The 12,273-nt window shown below is 41.1% G+C and overlaps 1 protein-coding gene across 4 annotated transcripts in view; it reads left to right on the top strand.

Annotated features, from left to right (window-relative positions):
- The window catches only part of VPS13A (vacuolar protein sorting 13 homolog A), a 285,176-nt gene that overhangs the window by 136,794 nt on the left and 136,109 nt on the right, over nt 1–12,273 (top strand). For all 4 annotated transcript variants that reach the window (XR_013346200.1, XR_013346201.1, XM_077817554.1 and 1 more), the window contains exon 41: nt 5,543–5,899. Coding sequence is in view for 2 of the 4 variants with exons in the window: in XM_077817554.1 (XP_077673680.1) it covers nt 5,543–5,899 (357 nt within the window). In the remaining 2 variants the exon portion in view is untranslated. The remainder of the gene's footprint in view (nt 1–5,542; nt 5,900–12,273) is intronic.

Genomic DNA, 12,273 nt, shown 5'->3' with positions numbered 1-12,273 from the left:
TTATCTCCCTCATCATGCAACTACTACCCCTTACCACATCTGGGAAGGAAAAAATAAGTGGAGGAAACAATAATCACAGTTGTCAGATGGTGAAGGTAGCCACAATTCTCCAACTTAGTGAAACTCGCACAGTGCCTATCACATCATCCATTAAAAGGTGGGACCTCTTGTAACAGGAAGCACTACTTTAGCCTGATTACTGAAAGGGGAATATTAACAAAAAGGGGGATATTCCAAGTTGGGCAATGTACTTCTTTCCTCACTCTAACCATTCTCACCCTCACTCCATGTTAAAAAAAATTTCAAGACTTCTGTTAGAGCAGTGGTTACCAAACTTCATTGCTTCATGGACCACCTTTTTTAAAAAAATGACGTTTGAGGTAAACGTCTGCAAATAAATCTGCAAATTTATCCTTTTTGTACACGTTTGTTTTAGGCCTTACTAGACTTAAATATTTCTGGACTCAAATGCCTAAGGAAGCCTAAAATGTTAGATTATAACATCTATTTTAATATCTGAGGTTTTGAGACAGTGAATCAAAAAGCACAATGAAGAAGTGATGACAGTTTGTCTTCATGTTACTTAGATTATAAGAAAAAATATGTTAAATGACATCTTGATATATTTTGGTATGTCACGGAAGCAAATCAGTGGTGTGACTTTTTAATTTATCAAATTTCAGTTCAGAGTTCCTGCTAATTCTTATCTGGACTATAGTTGAACACAAGCCAAACTTCACTATGCTCACCTTTTTACAAAATGTAAATGAAGAAAATACAAAACATTTTGAAAAAAAGAAAAGGAGTACTTGTGGCACCTTAGAGACTAACAAATTTATTTGAGCATAAGATTTCGTGAGCTAAAGCTCAGTAGCTCTGAGACAATTTTAAGGGTATTCTTGCTTCATAGAACATAGTTGCTTTATGTCAGGTAAGATGTTGGGGAGCTTCAACTGAAGGTCCAGTCCTATACTGAGATTCATCCCTTGTTTTTAATGGCAACCAGAGCAAAAAATTTAGTCTCGCAGAGCTACGTAGTGCTGAAGGACATCAAAAATTGCAAATCTCTGTCCAGGCTAAACTCCTTTCTTCTTTTCATCCAAAAGTCTCTGAGCTGCATTTTATTGAGTTTGAGTCCACCAACACATGACAGTTCAATCAACTTTTCCTTTTCTTTTGGCAGGCTGCCTTGTATTGAAAATGAATCCCTGATCTAATTCTCATTTGTTACACTGTCAGGAAAATATTCATTAAACTTGGTAGCCAAATTAAGGCAGTGTTTTCTTATGCTCAGCAGTGAGATCAGGATGAATTTTCAAGTAATTTTCAGTGAGGAAACTTTCCAAAGCTGGGAGTCATTGGCAGGTTCTCTTTTCTTCTTTTCATGCTGCATTTTCTTTATCATTGCTCTTGATTTGTTGTGAACATTAAAAAGTATAATTTTCATTCCCTGTAAGCTGGCATTCAGTTTGACACACACAATGAGTCAGCTCAATAGGCTAGTCTTGAAAGCTATAATTCATCCAAAAGCAATCAGCACATTCGAAACTTAAATCACTGAGGAAAATTTGTGCCTTTGAATGGAGTTCAGAGAGAGAGGTCAGCACCTTCCCGTGCATTAGCACTTCCCATTTCATTGCACATAATTGAAAAGCAAATGTGAATTCAGTGCTCCTTGTTGAATAAAAATAACCGCCTTTACAGTAGGATCCTGAACAACTTTCTGATTGACAGGGATGTTTTGGCAACTAGTGCCTTGCAGTGAATATTTCAGTGAGTAAGTTTAGCATTGGATACCACTTATTTAATTTTTGTCAAAACACTGCCACATTTTCTGGTCACTTCTCATGCTCCATCAGAGCACACACTTGAGACTGTTTTCTCACTCCACACCACTTCCTGAAATAAACTCAGTTTAAAATTTTTTTCTGCTGTTGTACGTCTTGACAAATCTTCGCAAAACAAGAACTATTCTTTAACTGTAATTTGAGTCAAACCATGTAAGAAAATGAGCAAAATTAGTGATATTACTCCTTACATCTAATTTCAATTAAAAGAATTTATTTTGTTTACACATTCTATGAATTTTTCCTTTAGTTGAAAAGCCATCTCTTGAATTCTTCGTGATATTATATTATTAGATAAACAATATCAAGCTGCAAAACAGCTTGATCCTCTGGAATCAATAACTGTGTCTTTTGCTGCAGGTACACAAGTGTCTCACCAATAGTGTGCAATTTCCATTTTGATCAATCCTTAAATTTACCTGATATTATGCTATCAGGGCCTTTACATTAATATTGCATAAAGAGGTCATTTGTTTTGTTTCTTGAGCTGTCATTCAAATCACTTAGCTTTCTTTAAAAAAAAAACATAAACAATCCACGATGTTTGTTTTCTAAAGAGTTGTGCTTTCTATTGAGGTAACATTGAGCAGGGAAGGTTTAATTGAATATTGGATAATAGTTGATAGCAAATGATGCACTAAGCCCATGGCTCACTTTTTTCAGCATTCAAAGTCAATCCAAATGATAGGTACTTGGGTTCATACTTTTTAACAATCTTATATTTTCATTGCTTTGTAGCAGGAAGCCAACAAGCATTGCCTGAAATTTTTTCAGTTTTTTCAGTCAGGTTTTGATTCATACCACTGCCCATTTCATCAACAGACCTTTGTGTTTCAGTATAATTTCTTTTGAAACTACTGCTAGTTAGCCACTTATCCATAGTTGAGGATCACATATATTCCCAAATACATAAATTTCTCTACCACATGGACTAATGTAAGTGATGCCAAAGCATTCAGATGAGAGGGTCTCAGACGGATGGGATTTTAAAACTTGTGCTGAACTAAGGCTTGGGCCATGTCCCTGGAGAGAGAGAGAGAGAGAGTGTGTGCGCGCGCCTGTGAAGGTGATTTGGCTGGTGGGGATATGCTCAAGGAAATTAGAAGAGAAAGGAGTCTGGGTGGGGGAGTTAGAGGACATGACGTTCAGACTGAGGGGTAGGGGTTGTGGCTGGAGTGCTGGGGGCTCTGGTGGTGTGGGTGGGTGCATGTTAAAAGGAGAGTGTTGGCTCAGAGTGGGGGATAGAGAGATGGGGTAAACCATCACTGGAAGTAAGGGGCTGAACCTGGGCAGTAGGCAGCTTCTGCTCCAATTCACCCATGTTCCAAGGCTTCAGATTCACAGTTCCCCATGAGTCAGGGGTTTTTGTCAGTCTCATTGCAGGCCTTGGCCCTGTTGGAGAGTCTTTTCCACTCGCCACCTGCTCTGTTCCCTGGACGTTCAGCTTCTTCTTTATGTTTATGGGATTCCACAGCCATACTGCTTGAAGCTGGGCAGTGGTTCGGGGCGGCCTCTCTAGCCCATCACTCTCCCTTCTGGTTCCCATTCCAGGGGCCGGTCCTCCTGAATCTATGCTTTTCTGTAATTCTCTTCTCCCAGCTCTCTGCTCTTTCTCCCCCCTGAGTTTTATCATATTAAGGAGGTAGCAAGCTGATTTAACACCTGGCCTCCATTCTTCTGCTAGTCTGCTGTTCCCCTGAATATCTGTGTGTTTTGTTTTGAAAAGGCCATTCCATGGATTTAGGGGTTGGCTAGGCCCAGGTTCCACTACCGTTTGAAAAAGAGAGATCACCCTGTTACAGCACAGTACTTCCAAGTGAACATATCACAGTTTGAGAATACCTGTAGTAGTGGCAAAAACCTCAATTCTGTGAAAGCAGGCATAAGAACATTATTGTAATCCTAAGTGGACAGCTGTAGTCTGAGCTTAAAACCCTGTTGCAAAATCACGATGTGTTGTAAAGCTGCTTGAAATTTCATTTTGAAACATGCCAAAAGTTCTTTTCAGAATTGAGTTTGACACTGTTTCATGACATCACAAACAAGATGATGTTCTTATCTAGAAAAGATGATAAAATGTTTCAATCAATTCTAAGTAGCAGCTTCCTTTAATGAGCTGTAAAATAAAATAAAAATAGAAAATATAACATCAGTAGTTGAAATAATGACATGTCAGTGGTACTAGTTCATATTAGGTAAAACTAATGTAAAAATGAAATAAAACATTCTGAAACAATTTCGGAATTCAGAAACATGCTTGTTTTCAAATTTTTTTGGTAATCATCAAAACAGACTCACTTTTCTGAAATATTTCAGTTTGAAGAAAAATGGTATTTTTAATAATAAAAAATGTCCATTTTTTGTGGAAATATGTTCTAAGACCTTGTTATTACAGTACCATAAACACAGGGTCCTCTAAATCACTCTTGGGTCATCATCTGGTTTCTTGGTGTTACTTAGCTGACAAAACAAGCAAACTGACTCATTTGTCCAACCTGGAACTTTTCAGTGGTTTCTAAGGCCCTTGAATCTCCTCTTTGGACTTCCATTTCACTCTAGTATCTATCAGTCAAAACCCTGTTTTCTGCTGGTCGTTATTTCACCTCAAAGAGCCACTGAGATCTCCGTCTTAGACAAGCCCTACTCTGTTTTCCACAGTGCTTGTCATCCTCATTCCCGTACTTTTCTTGACAAATGTAAATGTAACTTTCCACGCTTCCCAAGAGATTGTTGTCTTCCTTTTGTCTGAGTTCTCAATGCCATAAGAAAAAAATGGTGGAATAAAAGGGACGCTAGAAAAGTGGTTGAGACTTACTTGAATCAAATTTAGAAAATCATGTTTTTCTTAACTTGGATATCTGAAATGTTTCTTTTATTAAGCTATCTGTAATAGTGCAAAAATGCTAGTAAATGCAGCAACTTACATGGCATTGTGAAGGCCAATTTCAGAGGGGATAAAAACTCATTCAAAATGTTCCACTCCAGTTTTATGGGATGGGCAGTACTGGCCAGCACAAAAGAAATATGCAAGGCTCTACTTAGTCTTTGTTCAAAGCCTTTTTTAAGTACTACAGGTATGATCTGTTTTTTCTTCTACAGAAGTATCTCTTTGCAGGAAATAATAGTCCCAAAGTAAACTACATAAGCATTGTCATTCAGAAAGGGGAAACTCATTTTCTGTCATCTATAACTGTTTTTTTCCCTCTTGATTATTTCTCCATAGTGCTCACTACGTTCCATTTAGAAATGGGAAAAAGGTATGGAAGATTTGTTACTTGTTTAATTATTTTCTGGATTTGAACTCTCCTCCAGTCTGCCACATCTCTGAAGCTTGTACACAGTCATGTTGTTTTGAGGTTACTAGCTAGAGATTCAAGTCTTACACAGATTTGAAAGCTGTTCTGGAAGGCAGACAGAAGGGGCATGGCTTAACCCCAGAGCAAGTCTAAACTGTCTCTAGTGTATGCAGAGAGAGAAATAAAGCATATGAATGCTAAAATGAGTGGGAGTCAGTCCCAAAAAGGAAACAACCAGATGCTGTAACAAATATTCATTATAATTTTGAAACTGAAAGCAGTAACTAGTCAGTTCAAGAGATTACTTGAAAAAGTGGTTATTGATACTCCGTATACCCAGTTCCACATTTTTTCCATATACCCAACAGCACTGAATAATCAATTTTTTTCCCCTCGTAGGTTTCACCCATTATCATAAATACAGTGATTACGATTACATCGGCACTTTCTCCAACTACAGAGACTTCGGAAGAAGAGATTACTCCAATTCCTCCAGACCTGTGGGATAAGAAAGATATAAAAAATTTAAAAATGTGGTTTCTTGAAAAGTCAAATGGAAATGAAAATAAAAATACAGCAACTGAGTTGGTTCTCACGGGGGAGACATTAAATATGAGAATTGAATCAGTCATTGTAACTCTTGAAGCTGGAGTTGGTCACAGAACGGTACCTATGCTTTTAGCAAAGTCGTCGTTTTCTGGAGAAGTCAAAAATTGGAGTACGCTCATCAACCTCCGTTCCCAGCTTGAACTGGAGGTAAGGCTATAATATAATGCCACTTTTCCCAAAAGCAGGTGTAATAAAGATTATGAAACTAACTTGTTACGTAGACAAGACTTATGAAAGAAACTTTTGACAAGTAAAGGTGATACTTCTATCTAACCGTTAAACTTCGGGGGGAGAGGGGGAAGAGTGCCTTGTGGAGCACAACCTTCCATTGTTCTCTGTGTGCAGGGTCCCTTGTACTTCACTGCAACAACCCTAAGTTATGGAGCAACAATCCCTAAATTACCTGACAATGTTAGTTTAGTCTATCACAAAGTTACTACCCTTCATTCCCAACTTCCTTACACTACACGCAATTGTGACACATAATTTAAAATACTTATTGACATAAAATTCATCAGTTATTTTAGATAGTAACTATATTTGAGCATGGATTTTTTTGTTATGTTTGTTTGCTTTCCTGCAATTCCTATAGATCCAACCAAGATCAGTTCCCTATTCTGCCACGCACTGTACAAACGTAGATGATCCATACCTTGAAAAGTTTATAATATAATGACCCACTCTGGCAAATAATGCCCATGCTGAACTTCATAATTGTGAGTAGTCCCACTAAAGTCAAGTTAGTGTTTGTGGGATGGGGACATGCATAGACAGGATAGACATATAATGGGAGAAAGAGATGTAGAGTACAATTTTCTAAAGTTCCTAAGTCTCACTGAAAATCAGTGGGACTTGATTTAGTGTCCTAATTCACTTTTAAAAATGGGATTTAGGACCAGAATGTTAAAAGATATTTAGGCACCTAAAAATTCAGATAGATGTGTTTGGGATTTTCAGAAGTGCTTAGATATGTAACTCCCATTAATTTCAGCAGGAGGTAACCATCAGTGCTTTTTTGAAAACCCCACTGGGTGCCTGTGTCCATCTGTAGGCATGTAAATACTTAAAAATATCTGACCCGTAGTACTTTGAAAAACTTTACTCATGACCTACAAGCAGAGTAGTTTGCAAATGCTACATTAGTACGGTAGATGCTTGTTGGCAGCAACATCTTGAAAGAGCACCTGCTGCTTATGAGCAACTTTTCCCCTGTAAACATTTTCCTTACTGTGAATAGTCAACACTCCCCATAATAGCAACAACCACTTATGAGCAACCAAAAGAAAACTGATATGTTGCTGCCAGCCAATCTGCAGTGTGGGGGAGAATCCAGAGTAAAAAGTGTAGAAAACAGTCTCTCATCATTATCTCAAGGTCCCTGTTGAAATAGCTTATGTAGCTGCTTCAGTCTCTGACCCCCAAGCTGGCTCTGCCCTCCACTTTCTGCAGCCTAGCATCTCCCACAATTCTGGATCTCTGGGCTGCTCGTGGAGATAGGTCAGTGTTTTGGTGCTGCACACACTGGCCATGTGCCCTCTGCTTCTCCTTGCCACCAGATTCTCTGTGTTCACAGCATTGGACGGTGGTTTCTGTTGCTCCCACTCTTCTCCTTTTTTAGTTTTTCTGACCAATTTTTGGGCAAGGAGAGCAGTGTTGTGCCTCTTCAGCATTCCTACTCCTACCTGGGTCATTTAACTCTTTGGGGCTGTAACTTACCCTAAGTGTTGGCAGCAGTGTCTCTCTGCCAGATGCTCTGTCTCTATACAGTCTTGGCAGAGCAGCCAAGAAAGCACTGGGTCAAATCACTGCTCTATTTGTGAGGCAGCCTTCCCAGGCTTGGCAGATGGTGAGTTGTGCCCAGCCTTCTGTCCCTAACTCTGCTATATCCCAAGGCTGTGAGTTGGATAGGCAGGTGGAGTCCCCTACCCACCATGGCAGCCATGACTCCAACAGAAAAAATGGACAGGGTCCCCAGTGCAGAGCAGGGAGAGGCTCTAAAAGTGAGGAAGACTCTGACTACTTGACTGAGGGGATAAGTCCCAGAGGACCCCTGCAGAACAAAGAGGGGAAATTTGTGAGGCCCACAAGTCTCCCCTCCCCTCTTCTAAAGTCTTAAAGTGGGTCTTGAGCATCCTGGGGAAAGAAGCCGGGCTTCTAATCAGCCCCCTCCCAAAGGGAATGGGACCTAGTGGGTGAGAGTTCAGAGACAGACATCTTTCAGTCCCAGAAATCCTGGAATTCCAACCATTCTGGACTTTCTCCAAGAAGACATAGACAGAGGCTTCAGCCAGTACCATTGTGCATCAGGTCTCTGCTCGTACTCGTTGGCTATTGGCAGAATCTTCTGGCTTCCTGGCACAGGTAACAAGATTCCTTCCAACTCTTCCCACTTCCAACTCAGGCCACTCTTCCCAAAACGGGACCTTTGGCTCGTTTTGAGGGCTCTGACAAGCCATCTCTTCAAGCCTCTGACTTTAGTGTTGGCCTTTTATTTATCCATTAAGACTTGTTTCTTAATAGTTGTCATGTTTGTCAAGTGAGTGTCAGAGCTGGCAGCCTTTTCTATTCAGGAGCCTTACAGCACATTCTGTGAGGACAAGGTGATGTTCAAGGCACCGGAATTCTTTCTTCCTAAGGTAAATTTCTCCTTTCATAATTCTCGAGTGGTTGTGCTTTCTTCATTCTGTCTAAATCCATAACATCCAACTGAAAATATGAGGCATGTCTTTAAATGTCAGAAGAGTGCTGAAAATCTTAGACATACAGGATCTACAAGATCAGACTCCTTATTTGTGTCTTTCCACCCAAAATGCCAGGGATTCAGAACTTTCACATTCTTCATTGCTAGGCATATTAAACTATGTATTGTGTAAGCCAACAAGGCATCAGGGTGTCCTTTACCGTAAGAGATCAAGACGTTCCATGAGATCCCTTGAAATTTTGTGGGTAAAATGAGCAGGTGTGTCCATCTCAGAAAGTTGCAAAGCGACTAGGTAGTCAACAGCTAACTGACATACCAAGGTACAATTCAGATTAATGAGTAGCTGTGTCACCCCTCCCCTGTAACATGGGGTGTCCTTTATTATGCCTTGCTTCCGCCTCCAACCTGGACTGCTCACAAACAGCCTCTAGGATGTTAGTCATTCCCAGCTATGTCTGTGTGTGTGTGTGTGCTGCAGCCATCTGGCTAACCCCTGGCTCTTACCAGCCTTGATCATGATGCAGGGTAACCCCAACACGCTTCCAGTCCCAAATTTCCCCCCCAGAAAAATGTCTTTTGCTGCTCAGCCCTCTACTGGACAGTACAAATACAAAGTCCATTATTCCTTTAAGGAAATAATATGCACACAACTTGTTACTCCAAATGAAGTTACCCAGACACTTCAGTTTGAACACATGGGATTAAATAAAACAAGTTGAAGACAAAGAGAGAGGTTTTAAGTGAGTACAAGCAATGAGGCATAACCCAGAAATGGTTACAAGAAAAAGTATTTACTGATGCCTAACTTAACAAACTACATTAGTTTCAAAGCAGAGTTTCCTCACCACATGCTTTCAGCAGTTTTAGTGATCAAACTTCTTAGGTCAGGACCCCTTCTCTTAGTATCCCAACTATTGCTTTCTTTGTCGCTGTCAATGCGATGGGTTGGGGGGGGGGGCCTTACGTGTTAGTCTATCCTTTTTATATTTTCAGTCCCCCTCTTGAAAAACATATCCCTCTGAGAATCAGGAGCAGAGAGACTGTGTGGAAGGATATTCCTGATGGTTTTTTTTCACCTGTTTGAGCTTCCTTTGTCTTCACTTCCTGCTTGATGACTCCATTTGCTGCTTAAATGCAAACTAAACAAAGCACACATTCCTTTGTTTAGGACAAATCTGTTTGCTAGTTTCTGTTTGGGCAGGGCTGTGGGGTTTGGAACTTGTTATCATCATCATACAGGATAATCTTATAATTTCACACACAATATTGCCACAGATACTTGGCCAGAACAATATTGACCAGCAAATTGAGTTTTCAAAGGACACCTTACAAGGCATACTTTTTACAGAAATTATTACATTATGGCTTAGGGTGTGTATTCAGGGGTGTATTCCATCACCCGAACCCTTTGTTAAGCACTATAAGATGGCCTCCTTTGACAGAAAGGCACTGTAGGTAGTGGCCCAGAACTAATAGACTTTTCAGCAAGCTCACAAAAAGGAGGATGTTACTTTTGTTTCATAACTCTCCCTACATCTGTTCACTGCTCACCACTTCACAGATATCCAGAACTGTGGGAGACTCTGGGCTGCAGACCAGAAAATTTCTCACTGATAGTTTCCTTTCGGCTAGCAACTCCTACAATTCTACCCACCCTTAGTGGCTTAGAAGCCAAGGATGAGATCTGAAGTAGATTCGTTAACATATGACTGTCTACTTTGGTCTAATGTACGTAGTTATTTCGTTATCTTGAGTTATTCTCAAACTGTACAACTTGCATAACATCATCCAGCAGCAAACTGGATTGTAAGGGGAATGGCCAGATCATGTGTTGCCCAAATGCTGATGTGCCTCGTGAGCTGCAGAAAGAGGAGGGCATCCCAGACATCCAGAAATTTGGGAGATGTTATTAGCAGAAAGGAAATTAGTAAGAATTTTCCATTCTGCTTTCTAGGGGAGCAGTGGGGGTACATGTGGCCACATTCCCCTTCAGAGGGATTGAGGGGGGTTCCCCTGCTCTGTTCTTGATCTAGAATGTATTGGATGTGGGGTAGCCTGGCTGCATCTCATCACTAAGGCTATGATTTTGTCACAGGGGTCACGGAATCCATGACTTCCAGAGACTTCTGTGACTTCAACCCACGGTGGCTGGGAGCTGCAGGGTACACCCACCTCCTGAGACAGTGGGGGCCCATGGCGCTCCGGGCAGCAGAGAGCCCCGCAGCTCCTGGCCGTGGTGGGGGGCCTCACTATTCCCGGCCGCCACTGGTGGCCCCAAAGCTCCGAGCTGCCTCTGGGAGGCACTGGGAACTCCGAGCAGCAGTAGAGGACCCCATAGCTCCAGGCTGCCTCTGTCTCCGGTGGTGGGGGCCCTGGGACCACCAAGCAGCAGTGGGTGGCCCCGCAACTCCTGGCCACCGTAGGCAGTGGAGACCCCGCACAGCGGGCCCCTGTCATCTGCCAGTGGCTGTGGGTGGCAGAGGAACCCCACTGCTCCGAACTGTGGGCGGCGGGGGCCCCAAGAGCTCCAAGCCCTCACAGATGGTGGGGGCCCCCAGAGCTCTGAGCCTGGGTCCCTGCAGCTGCCCAGCCGCCGCAGGTGGTGTGGGGACTCCACAGCTCCCCAGTTTGTCATGGATACTTTTAGTAAAAGTCATGGACAGGTCATGGGCTTCTGTGAATTTTTCTTTATTGCCCATGACCTGTCCGTGACTTTTACTAAAAATATCCGTGACAAAATCTTAGCCTTACTCATCATATCCCCTTATCACCATTTATGGTGCTTCTGAAGGTTGACCAGGTAATGTGGTATCAATTTAAACTTAATTCATGTTTTCAGGTTTATCTTCACAACCATAAGGGCTGGAAACATGTTAGTCTGCTTGCGTCAAATGTTTTTTATCAGGAGTATAATGTAAAACACTTATACAATTATCTCCTGTATGTTTACATTAGACATTGACATTTTGGTATAATATTCGTTCTTGAGATTTGTACCTATGTCTTATAACACTTTCATTCACCTTTCTTTCCTCAATCATTAGCCCACATGGATAGACTTCCTTTGAGACTTAAGGGGAAACTTGGACTAATGTGGGCTGCTAATAGATTAAATAGGGAGTACTGTGTATAGCGACTAGAGCAGGAAACTGGATACCAGAGCTGGGGACTAGGCTTTGTCATTGACTTGCTAAGTAAATATAGCTAAATATCTCTGTCTGTGAGAGTCTGTTTACCTAAATGTAAACTAGGGATGATGCTACTAATCTGACTCACAGGATGGTTGTGAGAATTAATGTTTAATGGGGTGTTTTGAGATCGTCAGATGAGAGCAGATATATATTCAGAGTACTGTGTGTAGTTTACTGTTGCATCCTAAGCTATAAATGAAATGTGTATTTACTAGGCAGAATTTTCTGCTGCATGAATCGTTCCTCTTCTGGGTGTATGGGGAGGGCATGTGAATGCCTGCAAAATTGCTTAAATCCAAGTGGCTAAAATATATTCCACAAACTGGATCCATCGTCTGGAGAAGAAGAGCCCTTGCTCCATGTACCCAGTATTCAGCCCTGCTAATTTTGTTGTGCACTGAGCTCAAGATTTGGCCCTACACAAAGAATAAAAGTGGAAAGTATGACCAACTTTTTCCAAAAACGCAAAAACACTTCTTGCATTAAAGACAGATAATGAATGTTTTCCCAGTATTATAAATCCACATAAGTAATTATAATAGTTGCCAGATGAATGTAGCATAATTATGACTAGGATAGGAAATGGTCCCTAAGACAATATCTCTTAAGACATTACACATTATGAAAGA

Source organism: Eretmochelys imbricata, chromosome 5 (genome assembly GCF_965152235.1).
Source record: "Eretmochelys imbricata isolate rEreImb1 chromosome 5, rEreImb1.hap1, whole genome shotgun sequence".
Classification (NCBI taxonomy): domain Eukaryota; kingdom Metazoa; phylum Chordata; order Testudines; family Cheloniidae; genus Eretmochelys; species Eretmochelys imbricata.
Note: the sequence above shows the minus strand (reverse complement) of the source record. Positions and strands in the feature narration are given on the sequence as shown.